This window comes from Marmota flaviventris, chromosome 8, assembly GCF_047511675.1.
Source record: "Marmota flaviventris isolate mMarFla1 chromosome 8, mMarFla1.hap1, whole genome shotgun sequence".
NCBI classification, from domain to species: domain Eukaryota; kingdom Metazoa; phylum Chordata; class Mammalia; order Rodentia; family Sciuridae; genus Marmota; species Marmota flaviventris.
The window spans coordinates 44079439-44103874 of record NC_092505.1 but is presented as its reverse complement, the minus strand read 5'-3'; the positions used below and the strand labels follow the sequence as shown (position 1 = coordinate 44103874).

The 24436-nt window shown below is 43.0% G+C and overlaps 1 protein-coding gene across 1 annotated transcript; it reads left to right on the top strand.

Annotated features, from left to right (window-relative positions):
- The first annotated feature begins 5407 nt into the window (after positions 1-5407).
- Positions 5408-9203, top strand: Rtp2 (receptor transporter protein 2). The gene is made up of 2 exons (XM_027951425.2): positions 5408-5571; positions 8690-9203. Exons 1-2 carry the CDS (start codon positions 5408-5410, stop codon positions 9201-9203), a joined length of 678 nt encoding a protein of 225 aa, XP_027807226.2.
- The last annotated feature ends 15233 nt before the right edge of the window (positions 9204-24436 follow it).

The window sequence follows — 24436 nt, the reverse complement described above, 5'->3', positions numbered from 1 at the left end:
TCAATACCTTTACCCTCCTCAGCAAGGCAATTATTCTTGAGTCCTGTGGAAGTGGTGGCTAGGTCTGGCTTGCTTCCCACAATAACTAAGCTGAAGATGTGCTTCTAGTTCTCAGGGATTTCCTATTATATTCCTTTTCTGTTTGTGGTCCTGGGCTTGGTTGTCTGTTGTACTGTGTCCTCTGAAGACCCTTTAATTCATGTAAGTTGGAAACTGCTTTAGAGCCAAAGCAGCTTTAGCACTGTGCTTGTGGATCTGGGTCCGTTTCTTTAGATTTTGGCTTAATGGTGCTTTATTATCTTATTATATCATTGACACTTGTATAAATAATATTTTAAGAAACATTTAAAACTTATGGTCAACAAAAGGGTCGGTTCTTATAATCAAGTCCTCTGATAACTGGAACCAGACAGAGTAGCAGGCTCACCACCAACTTTGAGAATACTGTCCTCTGGAACAATCACAGTAAGGCTTACAAGCTGTGGTGTTTAGTACATACTTCTTATTCTGTTAATTACCACTTTGAAAAAAATAAACATGTCTCTCTGCCTAACAATGAAATTTTGCCAGGACTTCAGGCTTTAAGGTTCTGCAACATGTCTGAACTGACCACAGCTTCCCAGAGTCTGTTAAACACATGTGCTGTCAGAGCAACAGGGCAGTGATCTTCCTGGGGAATATGTGCCATTCCTCGGTGGGTTTCTCTTTCACTAAGATCACAGAGAAACTAGTGAAAGAGTTAGCCTTAGAGTTCAGGGTTTCTGAGTACACTGCAAAATAGAACCTGTTTTGCTCCATTGTTCCAGGAGGGTGCTTTGGTGGTTTTTATTATTCAAAATATTCAGACTCACTCTTGAAAGTGGCCCTCCCTTTGGCAGAATCATACTTCCCTGTTCCATTGATGGAAGACTTCATTGTGTGGCTACCTTGACCAAAGGAATGTGAGGGGAAGTAATGAGATTAATTTCTTTTAAAATAGTTTTTAAAATTTTTACTTGTTCTTTTTAGATATGCATGACAGTAGATTGTGTTTTGAAACATTATATATACATGGAGTATAACTTATTCTAATTAGAGTCTCATTCTTGTGGTTGTACCTGATGTGGAGTTTCACTGGTGGTATATTCATATACAAACATAGAAAAGTTTTATCAGATTTATTCTACTGTCTTTCTTATTCCTATACCCACTCCTTTCCTTTTGTTCCCCTTTGTCTAATCAAATGTACTTCTATTCTTCCCCTCCTCCCCTTATTGTGTGTTAACATCTGCATATCAGAGAGAACATTCAACATTTGGCTTTTTTGGATTGGCTTATTTCACCTAGCATGATGTCTCCAGATCCATCACTTATTGGCAAAAAGTCATAAAGTAATTCTTTTTTACAGCTGAGTAATATTTCATTGTGTGTGTGTGTGTGTGAGTGTGTGTGTGTGTGTGTGTGTGTGTGTGTGTGTATCACATTTTCTTTATCCATTCATCTGTTGAAAGGCATCTAGGTAGGTTCCATAGCTTAGCTACTGTGAATGGAGCTGCTATAAACGTTGATGTGGCTATGTCATCGTAGTAGGCTGATCGTAAGTCTTTTGGGTATAGACCAAGAAGTAGGATAAATGGATCAAATGGTGGTTCCATTCCAGGTTTTCTGAGGAGCAATTCATTTCAGAATGAGAATGAGTGCTTCTTCATGCTTCCTTTTCACTCTACCATTGTGACAGGGATGGTCCCAGAGAGGAGTCAGAGTTATTTGTGTGTGTGTTGAACCTCAGCTCATCAGAAACCAACAAGTTCTCTGAGTATAGTTAAGGAACTCTGATGGAGGCCTTCAACGTCTTGGACAAAAGTCAGCATAGGCAGTACTTGCTAAAAGTATTCCCACCCAAGTTTGAAAGTCACTTTACAGCAGAGAATTCTATGTTCTTCTTTCCTGAACCGAGTCACTAACTCAACTCCCTTCTCTCTTTTTCTTGGCATGGATCATTCCCTTCTCCAACCCTAATTTTTAAAACTTATTTGCGTTCCATAAACAGTGTGATAATTCTTCACCAAATCTCTGTCTAGGATAATAAGGCCCTGAACAAAGTGCAAGTCGATAATAGCCACTTTTTTTTTCAATTGCAATATATATTTTAAACTAATACATAAACATTTTTACAGTACATATTTATGGGGTACTACATGATGTTTCAATACATATTTATGCTGTGTATGTTCAAATCAGGATAAGCATATCTATCTCCTCAGACATTTACTATTTCTTTATGATGAAAACATTAACTTTTTTTCTAGTTTCTTGAAATATACAGCTCATTATTATTATCTATAGTCACCCTACTGTGCATTTGCACAACAGAACTTCTTATTGCTTTCTAATTTAGTGTGACAATGGCCACTCTTACTAGAGACTCCAGCATTGTTGGGGTGCTGGGGAGCATGATGCATAGATTTGGGACCCAGGGACCAGCAGCCATAGAACGTAGCCTGCTCATGTTTGCTTTGGCTGCTGCTGATGGAAGAGCAGGTATGAAATTGTCCCTGAAAGTTATTCCTTTGCTGGGCACTAACTTTTGAGAGCTGTGACCCTGTTCTGACTGTGTGAACTCTCCTGAGCTTTAGAAATCACCCTCTACTTCATGTGGTCCATGCTGTCTCTGAGTTCTGCATCCTGGGTTTGGAGAAGCTCTCCTAACACCTCTTAAAAAAGATTCCCAGGGGGCCTTGGAGTGGTCTGTAGCACTTTGTGTGGTTCTTTGAATTGCAAAGAGGCAGGAAAGAGAGAACTTAGTTTTTGGATTTGTTTCTTAGTAAGGAAAAATCATGAATCACTAACTTATTATATTCAACCTTCCTCTTTTTCCTCCTCCTCCTCCTCCTCCTCCTCCTCCTCCTCCTCCTCCTCCTCCTCCTCCTCCTCCTCCTTTTATGGCCTTTGGTACCCTGTAGGTCACCATATTCTCATCAGTAACAGTGGCTGGCAATGGCCAGGATTCTTCCAAATTTTGGAGTGGGTGGGTAGAGGGTGAAACAGTTCCTTTAAGACTATGGGCTGAAAGCTCTGGGATAGGGTTATATATAATTTTCAGAAGTTCCCAGGTGATTTTGATTTACCCAATTTTCCTAACTCTTCATTACTTTGTCACTGTATGATCCACATTGATGTTTCTTATATTATCCTGACAAGTAAAATTTGAATAATGAATATTTTATAAAAGTATTTATTAATCTAAATGGCACACTGTCTTTTGATCTACCCCTACCCTCGCCAATTTTAGTTTCTAGGATCCTAGAACACATTGTTTTATTTTATAAAGGAAAAAAAATATTTATTTTTAAGAATACCATCTAGATTTAAAATCAGGCAGCAAAGTATAATGAAACTGCCCATGTATGATGGGGCCACAGCTGTAGATATACATTAGAGAGCTCTTAAATTGTTAGTTCTGGAGCAACCTAGTGCCATTTTCAGATAATCGACGAAGGAATTGTGCTCATTGATTGTATCACAAGGAAGTTTTTTTTTTTTTTTTTCTTGAGTGAAAACGGTGGTTCTGTTGCACAGAAAGATAAATGATATTGGTCTCTGCTTAGAGGGATCCTACTCTAAATTAAACCTGATCCTAGGCCTAAGGGGATTGCATCATTTGAAAGAAAAACAAAACCAAACCAAACAAAGCAGATGAACCCTGATGATTCTCTCTCTTTCTGTTTTTCCCTCATTGGCATTTGCTCTGGCAACAACAGTACATTATTTCTCCCGGCTTCATTCTGCCACATAGATCAAGTTCAGGCCACGGAGGCTCCTCTTGAGTTAATTTAATTCCTGGGAATCATGGGTCCCCCATCTCACCTGGTCTTGTAATTGACTCCTGAGATCCCTAGTGAGGATTGAGCTCCCCAACTTGAGGCCTTGGACATATAGTATCCTATCTCTGAGCCTCATTTGTCTTAAATCCGTTTCAAGAAATTTTGGTTAAGAAATGAAAAGTTCAGTGAAGAAATCAGATTTGAAAAAAATAAAGGGTCCCTCCTAAAGCTGTTGGTAAATGGCTGTAAATACATTTTTATCTTTTCTGAGGTGTTTTGTTTCCAGCCTGCTTGCTCTACTCAGTGTCACTACTCATCCTGCCTCTGAAGCCTCTCTCAGGGCCCTTAGGACCTCCTTCCTTCCCACTTCATTCCAAAAGATTCAATGACAATTTTCCTGGAAAACACTTAGAATCAAGTGCCATGTCTGGAACCCAACAGTGAAAACAACCCTTTTCCTAGCAAACCTTTTCAGTTCCATGTGATCCTCACTCTGTGTGTCTCCCAGGTCTAGAGATCCAGGTTTCCAAGTTAAGAACCATAAGATGACTACAGCTGGCAGAGAAAACCCCAGCAGCTGTCAAGCTGGGGTAAGCAACCGCAGGGCCTGGACTTTTCTTTGCTCAAGACTGCCTTCCCTCAGGGGATTTCCTTTCCCTGGCTTATGCAAATTTGGAGTCAGGTCCCTCTAGTCTCTAAGTATTTACATTGAGCATTGGAGCTGCGGTACCCAGTGGCCTGTTCTGCAGCAGCTGAGGCAGCAGAAACATTTAGCTCATAACTAACTTGCTCCTCCAGCACCTGTCAGCCAGTGTCTACAGTGGGGAGCTCGATGTGGGCTTTAAGAATTCTGTGACTATGAATTTACAATGTCATTAAGTGCTTTACAGGGTGTGTTGAATTACGTTCTACCTCACCAACCGGTCTGAAATCTCCCTGAGCCAAGGGACCACATGTTACCTCTCAGTCTCCCTGTGTTAGCTCAACAGGGTTGCAATAAATGAACAAATGGGCTTGGTTTCAGAAGGCCTGGATCTGCATTCTGGATGAACCACTTAGGGGCTGAAGAAGCTCGTTTCCTGATCTGACTTGGACAGCACACAGGTCAAGCAACTTGTACTTGGCACATGGTAAATGATGGTCACAGCACATTGATTGGTTGGGAAGAGCAGGCTCTGCTTATTGCTGTTTCTTCCTGACTCCCTGGAGTGTCATAGTTACCACAGCATGAATGTGGAGAAAACCTGGAAGGTAGTAGGGTAGGGCAGGGCCATCACAGAGTGCCTGCTTCCTGAAGACCCATGGAGGCCTGGATGAGTATGGTCTGGGTTTGGTCTTTCCAGCCTGCTTGCTGTCCTTAGTATCACTACTCAATCCTGCCTCTGAAGCCTCTCTCAGGGCCCTGGTTCCCCTTAGGGTTTCCTTCCTTCCCAGCCCTGGCCCTTGGTGCCCTGGCTTGCTGCCATGGTAACAGCTTCCAGGGTGACAAAGGAAGGAGCTGGGTCCTGTTGATGAGGATTTTCAGAACAGAGACTGAGCTGTGCTGCACCCATCCAGGCTCACTCTTTATTCTCACTCAAACTTGCAGCCCTGCCAACAGGACCATGTGTACCAGCCTGACCATTTGTGAGTGGAAGAAAGTCTTCTATGAGAAGATGGAGGTAGCAAAGCCGGCTGACAGCTGGGAACTCATCATAGACCCCAACCTCAAGCCCAATGAGCTGGCCCCTGGCTGGAAGCAGTACCTAGAGCAGCATGCCTCAGGCAGGTGAGAGGCCCAGTGGGGAGAAGCCCTGCACACAGCCCCTGGGTCACAGTCCTGGGCCACCATCGTCCAAGGAGAGACAGAGCCTGGGGCTGTGGTTACTCTCACTCTGTGTTAGTTCAGGTTGGGGAGCAGAGAAAGGAGTCCAGGTGCTCCACAGAGGCCCTGGTTCTAATGGTAGACTCCCTGGGTGGCACTGGGCAGGTTACATTTCATCTTTGGGTCTCTGTTTTCCACAATGAACAAAGAGCTTTAATGCTTCTGCAATCTCTGACAAAGAGTGGCTGGAATGGAAAGGAGGGGTTCTGAGGTCCACTGGAAAAAGAGAGGCTGGTCCTCTGGTCCTGGGTCTGCTTGTTCAGTAAATTAAAGGCAACTTGATTTGAATACAGAAATAGTTATTGGCCATTAGTTATGTGATAGAAACTAGCTCTATAGCTAAATAGCTCTGTGAGCTTGGGCAAGTCTCTCTCCTCTCTGGTTCTCAGTTTTCACATTTGCAAAACGAGGGTGGTGGCCTTAGATGATGATCAATCAGATCTCTTTTATTTCTCTTATCTATGAGTTTGTGACAAAAAGGCTTAACTTTGGGTAGGACTTCCCTTAGATCATTAAGGCCTGTAATTTGGAACTGGGTCCACAAAATTCCCTGCCCAAACTGTCTCAAGCCCACCAACAGGGTATCTGCACAGGTCTTTGAATCCCCTTCTATGTTCTGTCCACATCTCCAAAACACCTCCCCCACCTACTGTCCTCCCCGGGTCTTTGAATCCCCAAAGAAGTGGTGGAGGTGTTTTGGAGGTGTGTATAGAACATAGAAGCAGAGACTGGGTTCTTCACACTGGCGTATGTGTGAAGCCCCTTGTGGTGCAGAATGGTTCTAAGGGTGGAAACAGAAGGAAGTAGGCTATAGGTAGGGAGTTTATTTTAACTCTTGCTTCAAGATCTGCAAAAATTAGATTGAACCTGCCTTTTTTTTTTTTTCTTTTTTTCTTTCAGTACTTGAGACTTAACCCAGGGACAATTTACCATGGAGCTACAATACAAATCATGTATTGATACAGGGTTTAAGTTGCTTAGGGCCTCACAAAATTGCTGGGGTTGACTTGCACCTCCTGAGCTGGTGAGATTACAGGCATGCACCACTGAGCTCAGAGAAAGTTAAGCTGTCTCTTAACTAGTTGTGTGTACATGGATGACTCTCTCATTCTCTGTGCTTCTATCTCATCTCAGTAAAGTGATTTGTAACTAATCCCTACTCCCTTACACAGGTCTAAAATGTTTGGATTTTAGATCTGGGGTCTGGCTTGAGGGAGAGGAAACATTTTGTATTGAATTGTATTGGATTACTTATTTTTTGTATTGGATAATTTTTTGTATTGGATTACTTAAAAAGGTGTTGGTTGGGCATGGTGACACACATACCTGTAATCCCAGTGACTTGGAAGGCTGAGACATGAGAATCACTAGTTCAAAGCCATTCTCAGCAACAGCGAGGCGCTAAGCAACTCAGTGAGCCCCTGACTCTAAATACAAATCAAAATAGGGCAGGGGATGTGGCTCAGTGGTTGAGTGTCCCTGAGTTCAATCCCAGTACAAAAAAAAAAAAAAAGTATGGAAGGAGAAGACTGAAAACATTGAAGCATTTGAGTTTCTTGGAGGAAGGAATGCAAAGGGGTGGAGACTTGGGTGTGGGGACTCAGGATTTTAGGAACTGAGTTGGACAGGTTCTTGTTTCCTCTTGGCCTCAGGGCTCAACTGGTGCTGTTCCTGACTGGTCGCCTATGGCTCCAAGCTAGCCTCAAGGAGGTTGGAGAATGGCTATTCCTATGCTTATTCTCATATGCATATACTCATATAAAGTTAGTGCATATACTCACTTCATCTTTGAGCTTTTCTATGGAGTGTGTGTTGGGGATGGGCTTCTGTTTCAGGACCAGTCAAGCTCCTCTGCCCTTTCAACCCGGTTTCAGGTGGTGCTGAGACTGTTCTGTGGTCATGTTGTTAGAGGCCTCCAGGGATCAGGGGCTGGCTGATTCATCTCTTACCCTCAGCCTGGACTGATTAGTGCTTGAAATACAGCACAAGCTGAGTGGTGCCTGCTGGGCTGAATTGAATTCATCATTAGAGGTCTTTCAAGGCCATTATACACTGGGCATAGAAAAGGCCAGAACCAGCCCAGTGGACACCAGACAGCATCTGAAGACTCAGTCACAGGGTCCTAGAAAGGGTTCATCTTAGGGATGGAAGGCACTTATCAAGAGGTAACAAATGTTCCATCACTGGAGGTGTGCAAACATTGGTGAGAGCAGGAGGCGTGGGGATTGGCTAGATGAGCCCCAGGCCTCTTCCTCTGTACTTCCTGAGGTTGGGACTCTAGAGTTCCAGGTTAGACAAAGTATTCTGTATATATGTGTATGAGAGGTGATGATGGAAAAGGCATCTAGATCTACTTTTCTGGTGCTCACTGAGGGGCTGAAATGGGATCTAGCGATTACTTGTCCAGGTACAGGGGAGAGTTTGTTGTCAAGATATAGGGACCAGACTTGGTAGTCCTTCTATGATCCAGTCTTTCATCACCCCTCTGTCCATCCTTCTCAGTGGTTTACTAAAGACCTACCGTGTACCAGAATCTGTGCTTGGCTTCTCTTCTCCAAGCAAGCAAGGAAGATGCATGAGTCAGATGGTGCAGGCCATCCTCTTTATCATAGTTACAGGAAGGCTGAGTGGAGAGACCCTTATTGGAGACCATCACATTACATTTCACAGATGGGAAATGAGGCCTAGAGAAGGGGAGTGACCTGTGCAGCGTTCAGGTGCAAACCCTGCATGCATTAGGCTTGGGAAAGCAGAGGGGCTGCAGGAAGGCATGCAGAAAGCTCATTACAGAGCGCTGCTGGTTGCCAGATGGCTCCAGTGCGAGGCTCCTGAGAACACTGCCCTAGTCCCAAGGGACTAGAAGGAAGCGGCTGCTGGTCAACCTCAGTGCGTTAATGAACCTGTAAGTGGTAAACACTTCCATTCCCAGGCTCAGGTGCAGAGGCCTTTCCTTTCTGAGTTTCCCAGGGTGGGATGTCACTGGCAGGTTCACCTTTTCCATTCCTCTTTCCCCATCCCGCAGGTTCCACTGTTCCTGGTGCTGGCACACTTGGCAGTCGGCCAACATTGTTATTCTCTTCCACATGCACCTGGATAGAACCCAACGGATGGGATCAGTGCGCATGCGCATCTTCAAGCAGCTTTGCTTTGAGTGCGGCACCGCGAGGCTGGACGAGTCCAGCATGCTGGAGGAGAACATTGAGGGCCTGGTGGACAACCTCATCACCAGCCTGCGCGAACAATGCTACGAGGAGGACGGCGGCCAGTACCGCATCCACGTGGCCAGCCGCCCTGACAGCGGACCACACAGAAGTGAATTCTGTGAGGCCTGCCAGGAGGGCATCATGCACTGGAAGCCCAGCGAGAAGCTGCTGGAGGAGGAGGCGACAGACGCCTTCTCTGATACCTCCAAGTCGAGGGTCCAGGCTGGCTTCGGCTACAACTTCTTCTCCCTTCGCTGGTGCCTCCTCTGGGGCTCCCTCTGCCTGCTCATTGTGTACCTGCAGGTCTCCTTCCGCAGCCCCGCCTTCTTTTAAAAGACAAATTGTTGAGGGGTCGATCCCACTGCTACAGATTCAATATATAATCTTGGACAACTCACTCACCTTTCCTGAATTCAGTTTATTCCTCTGTAGAAAGAAGGGTCTGCATTAGGAATTTTAATGGTCTTCCCATTAAATTTTCCAATAAAGAGGGGTAGTGGAGAAAGATCTAATAGGTTTTGGAATTTACCAGATTTGGTAAGAGTACTAAGTCCACAGGGAGAGAGAGATAACTCTCTTCTTTCGCCCCTCCACTTCCATCTTTAGCCCTCCCTTTGCTTTATTTCCATATTCATTAGATCCCAGCTAGACCTTGTCTCATTCTCATGATCATCTTCAACTGCCCTGACAGTCTTGCTTTGGCTTCCCCTGGAGAGTGTAGTAGTCCCCACCGAGTACATAGGGGCAAAGTCACCTGATCCCTCTCGGTACAGCTTGTTCCCACCATTGTGAAACAATCAGTTTTTTACTCTGGTGCTAGGGTCTGCTTGGCTGGAATGGTCTAGAGCTGCACTGTCCAATATGTTAGCCACTGGCCATATGTGGCAATTTCAATTTAATTAAAATGAAATAAAATTAAAATTCAATTCTTCAGTCTCACCCAGCTTAGTTAGGCCAGTACAGTGTGTGCCCTCATGGGGCCATTGTGCCACTGCAGAAAATGGTGGTTTCTAGTAGGATGAATATCAAGGACCTCAAGAGTCATTCCTATGGTTTCCAGAGGACTGTCCGTCCCCTGCCTGAGTCCACCCTGGGAATCTCAAGGCAAGATAAAGAGACAGGATTGGAATGAAGTGGTACCAGCCAGCATCTTTGTGGTTTGTGGGTCTAGGAAGAGACTACCAAAATTGTGTCATGAGGGAGAGTCATCCCTCATGGGGCACTGGGGTGGAGGTGGTGAAAATGGAAGTGAGGGTTAGGGGCCTGGAAAAGTGAATGCAGATGGGGATAATTCTAAAGAGAAATGTGTTTTACTTCTCTATCAGCTCATTTTTCTCAGTGTATAAAAAAGTATGTACATATATAAAGACACAGGCATGTCTTTTCCTTGTTTAACTAGAATGACCCTTCTCTGACTTCACATTGCCTTTAAGATATATCTACTGCATTTTCTACTCCTTGAGGATTTATAACAGTGCTTATTCTTCCATCCTTTATTTCTTTTTTCTCTATACTGTAATATTCTTTCTGTAATATTCTTTTCTCTCACTTGTCCTTTATATGTGGAGGGTCCCCAAGATTCTCTTCTCATTCTGCTTGTATGCACTCAGTAACATACCCACTCACAACTTAGGTTTCACTGCACATGAGCTCCTGGTCTTTATAGCTTTTCTGAGTATTCCCACTGAGCTCCAGACCCACAGACTAATTGACCTGTCCACTGGGAGCTCCCCTCAGAAGCAGTATGACCAAAACTGAGCTCATCCATTTGCCATCACAAACCACTCTTCTTCTTTTCAGAGATCTGATAGTATCCCTGGATCCTCCTTCATCATTCTACCCAACCCCACACTAGTTGGTCATCACATTTCATATCCTGTTGATTGTTTTCCCCAAGTACCTCCAGGGTTGATCTCCTTTATTTCCTTCCCACTTACTGCTGTCCAGACTTGGTTATTAGTGTCTTTTGCCTTAGTTGCCTATGCTATGCCTGTAGCCTCTTCCCTTACAACTCATCCTCTATTCTGCCACTGTCCTGGGGTGATTTTCTAATGATCAGATATAATCAGCCCACTCCTTTGCTTAGATTCCTCCAGAGCTCCCTCCTGCTGAGGGATGAGGCATAGTCTCATTAGCCAGGCACACCTCATTTCCCAGATAAGAATAATGCATAACATTCAGTGAGAAGAAGCTCAGTAAGCACTTGCTATTATATTTACTGTGTGTGAGATATTGTCTAAACACTTTATGTGCCCTGTCTCATTTAATTCTGTGAACAACCCTTTGAGGCAAGTTAGTCCCACATTATGGCTGAAGCATGAAGATGTTAAAAAACTTATTTATGGTGAACTACATAGTGAGTTGAAATGCTAAGGTAGAAATCCAGAGTCTCTCTGATTCCAGAACATGAGTTCTCAATCACTGTGCTTCCTACCCCTGGGATCAAGTCAATGTTCTTCCTGCTCTGCTGTCTAGTTTCCCTGGGACACCTTCACCAACTTGTCTTCAGAGGTTTCCTCTCCTGGAAAGCCCAGACAGGGTTGAGATCTCACTACCTTGAGGCCCCCCTCTGCTATGGCCCTAGTCATGTTGAATTGTCATCTTGCCTGTGTGTGTGTGTGTGTGTGTGTGCCCATCACTTTCAATGTTTTGTGTTTTTTTTTTTGTCTTTCTATTCCCAATGCCTGGCACAAAGTAACTGTTCGATCAGCATGGTTGACTGACTAAATTCTCGTCTTATTGAATGTAGCATTTCCCTCCTGCACCAAGTATGTATGTTCCATGTACTACGATTCCCCAATATAGATGGGAAGGATTCTTGTCACTGTGCCTGCTGTTATTTTTTTCTTCTTAATAACAACCTATGATTTAGATATAATAATATAATATTAACATAGACAGAAAAACAAGGTTTAGTGAGATGTTAAGTCTCATAAGACTTGTGAGCTAGTTAATTTGTACCTGGTACAGAAGCCTAGAGTGTTAGGAAACAAAGAGTTAAGCTTGTCTGAGCTACCCAACACATGTTCAGATTCAGTTCAAATATTGGGCAAGTACCACAGTGACTTGCCAGAGGGCAGAGTTGGTTCACTAACATCTGGATGACAGCTGGTCTTCAGATCAGTATCTGAAAACAGGGAGGGAGTTGGGCTTCTTGAAGCCTAGAAAGAGATGTCTGAGAAATGTGTAAAAATTGCTGGCAGTGCAGTTGACAAGGATCCAGTGCTCATGTACCTCTGTTGCTGTAAAATGGAATGGATATTTGCTTCCCCCTCTGGTGAGGTAGTGTGGCAGGTCAAGAGTCCCCTCTCTTTTTGGATTCTATATATATACTGCACCTGTCTCTGTGTTGCAAGAACACAGTGTTTTATAAGCCTTTGTACATCTTTGAGCTAATTTTGCACCATTAAGTAAGCAGATATGAGTTTCACTGGTTACTGGATGGCAGCTGTTTGTAGAATTCCTGGTGAAGAGGTCAGTAAGGTTTAAGAAAAAGTGGTGTGCTGGGACTCAGAAATCTGGGAACTCATCCAAAATACAGTGGAATGAGTCAGGACAAAATCATTACCACTCTTGGAAAAAGTGGCATGAAATAGGTCCTAAGGAATATAACAGTATTCCTTCAGTTTTAATTCAGAACTCAGCATTCATATATTTTGTTGTTTTATTCCTGGCTTGTCTAAATTCCAAGATCACAAAGATAAGTAAAAATAGCCTTTGATTTGGAGGGCTTGAATTGGGTAGGGAGAATCCAATGTGTGTAAGTTAATGCTAGGGAAGGGGAGAAACTGATCATATTTTGGGGATAGGAAATTAAAAGTTTTTTCTTGGACCAGGAGATAAGAGGGCATGTGTTTGGGAGGATATGTAGAAGTAGGTCAGGAAACCATTGCTGGAAGCTAAGTACATTCTGGGCCAGGTGAAGAATAAGGAAGGTCTAAAGGCAGAGCTTACTTTAAGTTCAGAAAACAGTAATCAACCAAGTCCCACAAGAAGGCAGGATGGTAGAATACAAGAGATAGGAATTTTGGGATCTGGAAGCACAGGCTAGAAATAGGACAAAAGAACAAGGTAGTCTGGATGTTATAGTTTGTATATGAAGTGCTCCCCAAAGCTCCTGTGTTAATCCAGGAATGTTCAGAGGTAAAGTGATTACATGGTGAAAGCTTCAATCTAATCAGTCTATCCTAGTTTGAATGGACTGGGTAGTTAACTGTATGCAGGTGGGGCATAGCAAGAGGAGGGTCACTGGGTTTGTGTCCTGGAAGAGTTCTTCCCTGTTGTTCCTCCCCACCTTCTTTCTCTCTACTTCTGGGATCCTGTGAAAGGAGAACTCCTTCACTATTCCCTTTCACTATGATCTTCTGACTCACAATGGGCCCAGAGCGATGAACTCAGCTGACTATAGACTAACCCTCAGCAATCATGAACCAAAATAAAATTTTCCTCCTCTAGGTTGTTCTTATTGGGTATTTTGGTCATAGTGATGAAAAGCTGGCTAATACATTGGATTTGGGTGGAGACAGCTCTCTTGGCTCAAGTAAGGGGTAAAGTCGTTTTGTTGCTCAGGAGGATTTCAATTTATGAGATATTTTATTGTCATTTTAATAAATTTTTTTAAAAGCAAAAACAATGTGCTAACAACTCTCTATTGAACCTTTGTCAAACATTTTAATGCCTACATATATTGTACTAGGCACTATATGTGTATGAAAGAGGCATTCAGTTCTTTCCCTTATTTTGATCTTTCTCCATCCATACTTGTTTCTTGCCCAAGTAGTTGATAATAATCTTAGTTTTCATCTTTTGGCATAAAAATAAATATTCTCTTCAAGTGTCTGTGGGCATTGATAATTTGGGCTGCAAATGACAAGCTAGTTACTTCAGTCAAATAACACAAATTTTTGTTTATTTAATGCTGAAAAATCAAGTAAATTAGTTTAATAATCAACTAGGCTGCTTGTTTCTGGTCTCAATTGTTCACAAATGTTGAACTCAACTGAAAACAATTATAGATGATTTTCCTTTTTACTTTCATCCCTTTCATTTGTTTCAATAACAATAAATTACTTCCTTAAAGATTTAAACATTCATATATCCATTATATCCATAATGCATCCATTATATGTAGATTAAGAAACATGAAATGTTCCTAATAAAATGAAATATATAACTTTTAATTTTTTTGTAAGTTTAAAAGATGGTTTATTGACACATAGTATTTATACACATTTATAATATACAATTTGATGTTTTGATTTACATACATATTGGATAATCATCAACTGAGGATAATTAATATATCCATACCTTATCATTTCTTCCTTCCTTTCTTTTCTTTGGAACCAGGGATTGAACTCAGTGGAATTTAACCACTCAGCCACATTCCCAAATCTATTTTGTATTTTATTTAGAGACAGGGTCTCACTGAGTTGCTTAGTGCCCGGCTAAATTGCTTTGAACTCACAATCCTCCTGCCTCAGCCTCCTGAGCTGCTGGGATTATAGGCGCCCCCTATGGCACCAGGCTGGTATCATTTCTTTATGGTGAATACATTCAAAAGTCTCTGCTACATTTTATGTTCATTTACCAAGGTTCATTTACATTATTGATAGACATGGAACCATGGAAATGACTGGAATTCTTATCAGAAATGATGTAAGATAGAAGACAGTAAAAACAACATTTTTAAAGTGTCCCAAGGAAAAACAGTAAAAATCTCACATTTATAAGATTCTTCAGGAAGGAAACTAAAATAATTTCCTATAAAGAAATGCTAGGCAAGCCAGTTCTGGCATGGTGAGAAACAGCGTGGCCTTCTCCCCAGGGCCCCAGGCTGGAGGGTGACACCGGGAGCCCCTGGAAAGGCCACAAGGCCTGTGCCCTGCAGACACCAGGAGCTCCTGCTGTGACTACTGGCTAGCTGGCCCAGGCTGGGAAGAACCCACAAGGCTTCCCAGGCCCTCTCGGTGGAAAACCTGATGGCGGCGGTAAACTTTCCACCAGAACCCAGGACCCACGGGCTATTGTAATCATTGTTGTATATGTGCATTTTGTTCCTCATTACTGTATATATAGTTGAAAATGCTGAGTACTTTTCTAGATGTTCTAAAGTGCCTGGAATATGTTAAAAGTAGAAGTGGTAAAATATAACACATTTTGTAAATTTCTTTTTTGTTAAAAGTTTTATTTGGGCAGGGGGCAATAGCCAACCCCCTATTAAGTAGTACACCGTTGTGTGCTGGTTCTCCAGAGCACCATGCAAGTGTGCCTACGATCGGGGCTAGAGTGGTTCCTCATGTCTATGGGTTTTGTTTTACTTTGCTGTGTATACTGGATAGAAAAGATAAATGAGTCCTAATCTACATGTAGTCTTTCTAGGTGTTAAAGAGGTTGCCAGTGTATGACAAAAGTAGAATTAGTAAACAAATTTTGTATATTTTGTCTTAAAATTCCTAGGAAGGATTGTCTTCTGAAAATTTGAGTTTTGTAGCCTACTTGGTCCACGAAGGACCAGAATGCTCATATTTTAAAGACATATACAAATTAGAACTATTACATGTGTGCAGTTTATTCAAAATTGTCATGTATATAGTGGACAAATTGAGTCCTTATTTAAAACATCTAGTCTCTCTACATGTTTAGAAGTGCCCAATGTATATTATATGTAGAGGTAGAGAAATATCACTTTGTAAATATCTTTTTGCTAAAATTCATATGAAATATTGTCTTTTGGGAATGGAACTGTTAAACCACCTCTGCAAGCAGTATAGTACTATCTACTTGTTCAGTGATGTGGACAAGGTGAGAGGGGAACAATTTCAAAAGGTAACATGTTAGTATGTTCATACTTGGATATTTTCAGACATCAGTTCTCTGTATGTTTTGAGAATTTTGTTTTGCTATGTATATAGTGTATATAAAGGACAGATGAGTCCCAAATTTGCAACATGTACTTTCTAGAGGTCAAAGAAGTTGCCAAGGTATGACCAAGTAGTTACTAAAATTAGCACATTTTTGTATATTTTGGGTTGAAATTCATAGGAAAGCTTGTCCTTTGTAAATGACTTTTGGATACGAACTGGTTCAACCATCTCTAAGCCTTACTGTGCCTGTACTTGTGCACTGGACTGAAAGTAGGAGGAAGTGAGGAGGGAAAGGATCAAGGTCAAAATGGTCATATTAGAAAATACCTCAGAATATGACTATTGCTACATGTGCAATTTTATTTACTAGTGCTATGTACATAGTGGATAGGTTCTTATTTGTAAAATCTAGTCCTTCTATATATTTAGAAGTGTTTGACATATTTTAAGAATAGAAGTAGTAGAATAAAACATTTTGTAAATAACTTTAAAAGAAAAAAGGAAGAAAAGCTAGGGGACTAGGAAAAGCTGATATGACAGATACGTGATTATAAGGATTATATGGATTGATGTAATTATATTCAACACCTCTTCATGAAATCTCTCGGGTAAGATGGATGAAGGAGTATTATGGATTGAATTATAACCCCCAAAGACAGGTGTAGGATTAAAACTCCACACCTAAGAATAAGGTCTTTTTTTTTATTGAGAAATGATATTGTTACCAAGTCATTCCTAAGATGACCTCAGAAGGGCTAGGATGAACTCACGGTTCAGCCTGCCTTACCACCTAATAAGGAGAGTGAAGTGGACTCTTGGTTCCATGTGGCTTGTGTCCTTGCAAGGAGGGCAGAATAAGTTTTGATTCAGTGTGATTTATGTTGTTATATGACTGTTTTCACTTCTATTGAGTTGATGTTTATGGTGAAACATTTTAATTCTTGTACCTCCACTTTGGGTGGTTCCCATGGGGGAAGCATTTAACATGAAAAAGGGACACCACCCTGATGGGAATATGCAGCAGGGCAACTTCAGTAGTGCAAAGAACTCTGCTGCTATGCCTCTCCCATCCCTACCCCCACAGTCAGTGTCAGTGATGTCACAATGTTATTTGTGTATGTACTGTGTTCAGTACCATAGAAAACAGTTGGGGATTACTCTAACATTATTCTCTTACATATTACAGAATACAAATGCAGCACTAGAAACCTTTATAATTGTCACAAAGAGTCCAGCTCCTGCTGTGAGTCGGCCCTCACGGACCATTATTGTGTCCTGAGGACCATTGGGGAGGGGAGCGTTGGGAAGTTGGTGCTAGTTCACCATCTCCTGACAGAGACAGAGGTGGCAGTGAAAGTTGAGCCAAAGACAGAGGGGAACAAGCCTGTGCTCTGTGAACACAACTGGTTGATGGACCTGGAACACCAAAACGTGATCCAGCTCTTCCAGGTCATTGAGATTATCCACAATGTGTAACTCATCATGGAGCATGCAGGTGGGGGACAACTTCTGCATCACATCCTGCAGGCTGGTGGCATACTGGAGGAGAAGGTCTGCGGGGTGTTCAGGCAGATGGTGCATGTGGTGCATTACTGGCATGAGAAAGGCGGTGTGTACCTGGACCTGAACCTGAGAACTTTGTGGTGGATGCCAGGGGCCACGTCAAGCTCCTTGACTTTGGCCTTAGCATCAGCTTCACACCTGGACAGAAGCTGAACTGGTTTACGGGGACTTTCCTGTACTGTGCCCCTAAAATTGTGCTGGGGAAGGGATTTAAGGGCCCTCTGGCAGATATCTAGAGCCTGGGCGTCACTCTATTTTATGCTCACAGGGAGAAGGCCATTCAAGGTAAGCATCACTAAGGCCCTGCAAAAATTGATCGTGCAGGTAAGCTATGACATTCCCTTGCATATGTCCGCGGGAGCACACAGCCTCATCCAGCAAATCCTGATGGTGGACCCCACGCAGAGGCCTACCCTAAAGCAGATATTGGGGCACCCATGGCAGAGCCAGGGCGAGGCCTCCTCAACCAGCCCTCCCAGCTAGCCATTCCCCAAGTGGCCTGACCCCCCCAATCATAACCATCATGTTCGACATGGGTTATGACTCCTATAAAGCCTGGTTGTCCCCGGAAAATTGCCAATTTGATGAGGTCATGGTTACCTACCTCCTCCTCTAGCACAAGAGAATACAGGGGTTGGCCTGTGCACTCTAGGTGAAGTCTATGCTTAATGAGGTGGTTGGGCCTCGCCCAGGCCCTGTGGTGGATCCTCCCAGCGTCCGCTCTAACAAGTGCACCAGTGAGCCTATCCTTGCCTTACCCTGTGAGCAGAAGCCACCTGAGGAGGCCAAGCCGTCAGGGCAGAAGGGTGCTGTAGCTGCCAGCATGCCTATCCTTCCTCTCCGCTTTTTCCATGTGAAGACACCCCTTTCCAAGCCAGCCTCCCAGGAGGACCCTAGGATCCAATGGCATGTGCACATCAGGCCTAAACCTTGTAGGCGGGTAGCAGAAGGCCTGGCCTCCCAGGGTGGCTCCACAGAGCAGCCCTATGAGAAGCAGGAGCTGAAGGGGGATCACCAGGCGGATGGCCACCTGCCTGCTGCTGAGAGCCATAGCCAAGTAGGAATGACGCATGGCATTTTGGTTTGAAAGGTGACCCTGCTCAGGGATTAGGGTGGCTCCGGGTTTAGGGTTTAGGGTGGTCCTGCTGCAATAGGGCGGCTCCAGGTTTAGGGTGGATCCTGCTGGATCCTGCTGCCTCAGGCGCGCCCGCTCCTTGAGTTCCCGTTGAGTTCTCGCGGGGTTCTGAGACTATTGGTACGCAGAGCCCGGTGGAGGGAGTGTATTTTCCCAGAACGTGCATGTAGAGTGCTGGTGAGAGTTCAGGAATAAAGGGTTGCTGTTTGAATCTACAAGGCTTTTGTGGTGGCTCGGTTATTTTGTGCCCAGCCAGACTGCGGCAGCCTGCAACAACTCTGCTGCTGCCTGCAGTGCTTTCGTGGGCCCTCTTTCCACAAGAGTGGCTCCAGTGAGCTGAGGCCACAGACCCCCTAGGTTCTGCAAAAGAGTGGCTCCAGGTAACCTGCCCAATGGACAGCCAGAAGACCCTGAGCTCAGAACATCCAGACTTTATGGTGCCAGCACCCATCAGGAAGTGGACTCCAACAGCTTCAGAAGTGAGGTTCGCCAACTGGCTCAGGCTTCTCTGTGCAGATTCCAGCCAGGAGTGCATCTGGATCCACCAGGACTCTCCTCTACCCCCACCTGCCAGAGACATCAGAGACTCTTTTCCCTCAGACACTTCCCCCTGCCCTGCTCTTCTCTGCCATAGCAGAGATGATTCTTAATAAATTTGTTTCTCACAAATTGAATGATAAGATTGACATTCCAATGATTTATTTAAAAAGCAAACATGTTTAAAGTAGGAGGAGGAAGAGAAAAAGAGGGAGGCCTCAGGGCAAGGGCAGGAGTCCAGCAGCCATCATGCTGTCCAAGGCCTGGACTGGTGCCTCTATCCCCTGTTCAGTGTAAATAGAGACTCCTGCCCCTTGAGCCCATCTGCAATGGGACTCAAACACCTTGAGCCAGTGTAGATGGGGATTTTCTTGCCTTAAGTCTGTTTGAACTGGGCTGGGGATGTGGCTCAAGCGGTAGCGCGCTCGCCTGGCATGCGTGCGGCCCGGGTTCGATCCTCAGCACCACATACAAACAAAGATGTTGTGTCCACCGAAAACTAGAAAATAAATATTGAAAAATTCTCTCTCTCTCTCTCTCTTCTCCCTCTCTCTCTCACACTCTTAAAAAAAAAAAAAGTCTGTTTGAACTGATGGCTTTGGCCACAAAGAATCCCTCTTGAGGGCTTCAGGCCCCTCCCTGAGATGTGTGGAGAGGGTGGGTGGCAGCTGTTGGAGAAGACACATGTGTCAAGGCACTGGAGACTGTTGAGAGCCACAGCCGAAGGGGCCCCAGCAAACTTCCAGCTGCCGGCTGATGATTGGCTCACAGCGGCCCCAGCAACATCTAGCTGATTGGCTCCTCTGTGGTGATGCTCACTGGGCTGTTTCCCTGCCCTTTCAGACCACGGAGCTGCTCATTGGGGGACTTTTTTGGCTCTGCCCACGTGACCCAGCCAATCGGCCTCAAGAGTAGGAGGATTGTGGGAGGTGGAGAGAAGCTTGTGTGGGAGAGAGAGGCTTGTGGAAAGCCGGTGGTGGCAGTTGGGGCTCTGAGGGTTTTTCCTGAGGAGCTGTTTTGTTTGGCGTGTGTGGTTCTAAAAATAAAGTTAGTTTCTTTTGACAAGTGGCTCCTGATTGTGCCCAGCCAGACTGCGGCATTTGGTGGGCCGCACGGGGAGCGACTGAGGTTGCCTGTCCCTGGAGATGTGTAAGATGGAAGAAAAACCACTCACATCTGAGGAACAGATAGGGAGAAAGGACGGATGGACATTTCAGGAGGCTATTATAATGATTTTGTGTTGTTCCAATTTTGTTTCACTCTGTTTCAGTTTTGTTAGGCGTTATCTTGTTGGGTTGTATTATAGTAGAAATACGGGATCAGAAATTAGTAAAAAACAAACTGAAAGAGTGTTAAGTAAATTGTTAGAGGAAGGAGGCATCTCAGTAAAATCAAGAACAATCAGGGCATATGTTGATACAATACAAAAATGTAGCCCATGGCTTTTTAAGGAGGAGTTGTTAAATATATCACAATGGAACCATCATGGTGAAGATTTAAAAAGAATAGAAAAGAAAAGCCCAGGGACTCTGCCAGTTGGCACATTGCCATTGTGGACGTTCATATCTTGTTTGCTTAGTCCAAAGCCTTCAGTTCAGACAATGGTAGAGGAAGGAGAAGACATAATGATTCAAGTAAAAGAGAAGGCCTCTCAAGCTAGTCAGACAGAGGAAAAGATTCAAGTAAAAGAGAAGGCCTCTCAAGCTAGTCAGACAGAGGAAAAGATTCAAGTAAAAGAGAAGGCCTCTCAAGTTAGTCAGACAGAGAAAGAAAGTGTAAAACAGAAAAAGCCATCAGGGGGAAAGTTACAACAGGAGACTGCTACTAACACCTTTCTATCACCAGAGGACGTAAGTGTCCAACAAACAAGGCCACCTCCATATGCTGGGAGGTCCCCAACCCCCGCAGTTGATAGTTGGGATCCTGAGACAAGATCTCAAATATTAACATGCCCTGTATTTGAGGCAGGAGGGCAGCGATTTTACCAAGTTTTAAATTTCAAAACAGTGAAGCAGCTAAAAGAGGCTGTAACAACCTATGGTCCTCAAGCACCCTTCACTGTAAGCATGGTCGAATCCATTAACAACTTGAACATGACGCCAGTAGATTGGGCTAATATGTGTAAAGCTGTGCTAAATGGAGGACAATACCTGTTATGGAAGGTTGCCAATGAGGAATTTTGCAAGGAGACGGCTAGGCGAAATGCAGCAGCTGGTTATCCTCAGAGAAATCTAGATATGTTGTTAGGAAAGGGACCTTATGAGGATCAGCAGCAACAAATTGCATATGATCCTGGTGTATATGCACAAATTGCTGTAGATGCAATTAAGGCATGAAAGACTTTACAAGGACATGGAGGTTTACAAGGTCAATTATCTAAGGTAATACAAGGAGCTAATGAACCTTATGCTGAATTTGTAGATAGGCTTATTCAAACAGCTACCAGAGTTTTTGGGAATACAGAACAAGCAATGCCATTACTAAAACACCTGGCTTATGAGCAAGCGAATCATTGGTGCAGAGATATCATTAGACCATGGAAACATGAAGATTTAAACACATATATTAAATTATGTAGAGACATTAATGAACAAGAGCAAGTCGTGGCAGCTGCAGTAAAACAGGCTTTAGATGCCAGAGACATTAATGAACAAGGGCAAATTGTGGCAGCTGCAGTAAAACAGGCTTTAGATGCCAGGCCAAGAACATGCTACAATTGTGAACAAACAGGACATTTTAAAAGGAATTGCCCCATTGGAGGAGGGTTTAACAAAACTAGGTATCAAAGGAGTAGAATACCAGGTATTTGCCCACGATGCCGTAGAGGGAGACATTGGGCTAATGAATGCCGTTCTCAAACCACCATAGAGGGTACTCCATTATCAAAAAACGAACAAGGACCAGGTGTTTATCCACGATATTGTGGAGAAAGGCATCGGGCTCCATTGCCAAAAAATGGACAGGGGGGCCCAATGCTCCGGGGCCCAAAACCACAAATATACGGAGCACTGGAGGAACCCAGCAACCCCATCAGGGTAGTGCCCAGGACACATTGTCCATCAGATTCCTCATCAGACAAACCAGAGGGAGCGCAGGGTTGGACATCTGCGCCTCCGCCAGAGCAGTACTAACTCCAGAGATGGGAGTTCAAATCATTCCCACAGGGGTGAAAGGACCTCTTCCCAAAGGAACAGTAGGCTTATTATTGGGACGCAGCTCTTCTACTCTAAAAGGACTTATGATAAGTCCTGGGGTAATTGATCCCCATTATGAAGGTGAAATAAAAATTATAGCCAGTTCTCCAAAGGGTATATCAGTAATTTCACCAGGAGATAGAATAGCACAGTTACTAATAATACCCAGCCTACATGATAAATTTTCCAGTCGTACTGTAGAAAGAGGTTCCAAGGGATTAGGCTCCACAGGTGTAGACTGGGCTATGCTTTCTTTAAATTTAGATTCTCGCCCCATGCTAAAACTAAATATTCAAGGACATGAATTTAATGGGCTACTGGATACAGGTGCAGACCTTAGCATCATCTCTCATCAAGAATGGCCAAAACATTGGCCATTACAACAAGCCACTCAAACACTTCGAGGCCTAGGAGTGGCAACTAATCCCCATAGAAGTGCAATGGTATTAGATTGGAAGGATCCTGAAGGATGTGAAGGAACTATACAGCCATATGTATTGGTCATCTTCCCATAAATTTATGGGGACGAGATGTCCTAGATCAATTAGGTTTGACATTAACAAATAACATCAACCAAAATGCACCCACTATTATGACTAGACAAGGTTTTAGGAAAGGAAAAAGTTAGAAAAACAAGAACAAGGTATAGCAGCACCAATACAAATAGATCAAGGAACAGACAGACATGGATTGGATTTTCAGAAAGGGCCACTGAGACAATAAAAATTACTTGGAAATCAGAAAGACCAGTATGGGTTCCTCAGTGGCCCCTGACTAAAGAAAAGATACAAGCAGCCCATGACCTGGTCAAACAACAATTAGCAGAAGGACATATACAACCTTCTGTATCTCCCCATAATACTCCCATTTTTGTCATCAAAAAGAAATCTGGTAAATGGAGATTATTGCAAGATTTAAGAGCCATTAATAATGAGATGGTTATTATGGGACCTGCTCAATCAGGGATTCCTCAATTGTCTGCTTTGCCAAAAACCTGGTATGTTTTAGTTATAGATATTAAAGATTGTTTTTTTTTCAATTCCAATTCATCCTGAGGATAGTCCACGTTTTGCATTTACTATCCCTGCACTGAATCATGAAGGTCCTGATCAGAGATATGAATGGAAAGTACTCCCTCAAGGGATGGCTAACAGCCCAACTATGTGTCAAATTTATGTTAACAAAGTAATCCAGCCACTTAGAAATCAAAATCCTGAACTACAAATATTTCACTATATGGATGATGTATTATTAGCACACAAAGATAAAAACACATTGCTAGAATGTTATGCCACACTTAAAACTTATTAAAAAATTATAATCTAGAGATAGCAATAGATAAAGTACAATTAAATTTTCCAATTAATTATTTAGGAGTTCTATTATCCTCAACCATGGTCCGTCCACCAAAAATTCAAATACGAGTAGATCAACTCAAATCACTTAATGACTTTCAAAAGTTATTAGGAGACATAAATTGGATAAGGCCTTATTTAGGTATACCAACAGGAGAGTTGGGACCTTTATTTGATATCCTAAAAGGTCCATCAGATCCAAATTCACCCCGAATGTTAACGCCTGAAGCAAGAAAGGCATTAAAAATCATTGAAACATATATGGAAAATATGCATTTGGATAGAATTGATATAAGTTTGCTTTTATTATTTATTGTACAGCCAACAAAAAATATTCCTACAGGAGTATTTTGGCAAGAAGGTCCATTATTATGGATACATTTATCTTATTCTCCTAACACTATTCTTCTAGGTATCCTGAGGCTGTAGGACAATTAATACTCAAAGGAATAAAAGCAGCAAAGGGAGTGTTTGGAATTTCTCCCAATAAAATTATTACTCCATATACTATGAATCAAATTGATGAGTTAGCTAATGAGTTAAATACTTGGGCAATAATCATGTGCAAATCTAATGTTTCATTTGATAACCACTTACCATCTAATCCTTTATTGTCTTTTTGGTCATTGCATCCTGTAATTTTTCCAAAAATGACAAGAAAAACACCTATCATGAATGCTCCAAATATATTCACTGATGGGTCAAATAATGGTACAGCAGGAATACTTACATCTGATCAAACTTTTACATTTTTAGTACCCAAACAATCAGCTCAAAAGGTAGAGCTTAATGCAGTTTTACAAGCTTTTGTGATGTTTAAAGATTCTGTATTTAATTTATTTTCTGATAGTCAGTATGTAGTTAATGCTATAGTATCTCTTGAAGATGCTGGTAGGATTTCCCCTTCTTCTACTGT

Coding starts and splice junctions, on each gene's coding strand:
- Rtp2 (XM_027951425.2), top strand. CDS start 5,408: ATGTGTACCAGCCTGACCATTTGTGAGTGGAAGAAAGTCTTCTATGAG. Junction 5,572..8,689: donor GAGCAGCATGCCTCAGGCAG/GTGAGAGGCCCA, acceptor CCCATCCCGCAG/GTTCCACTGTTCCTGGTGCT.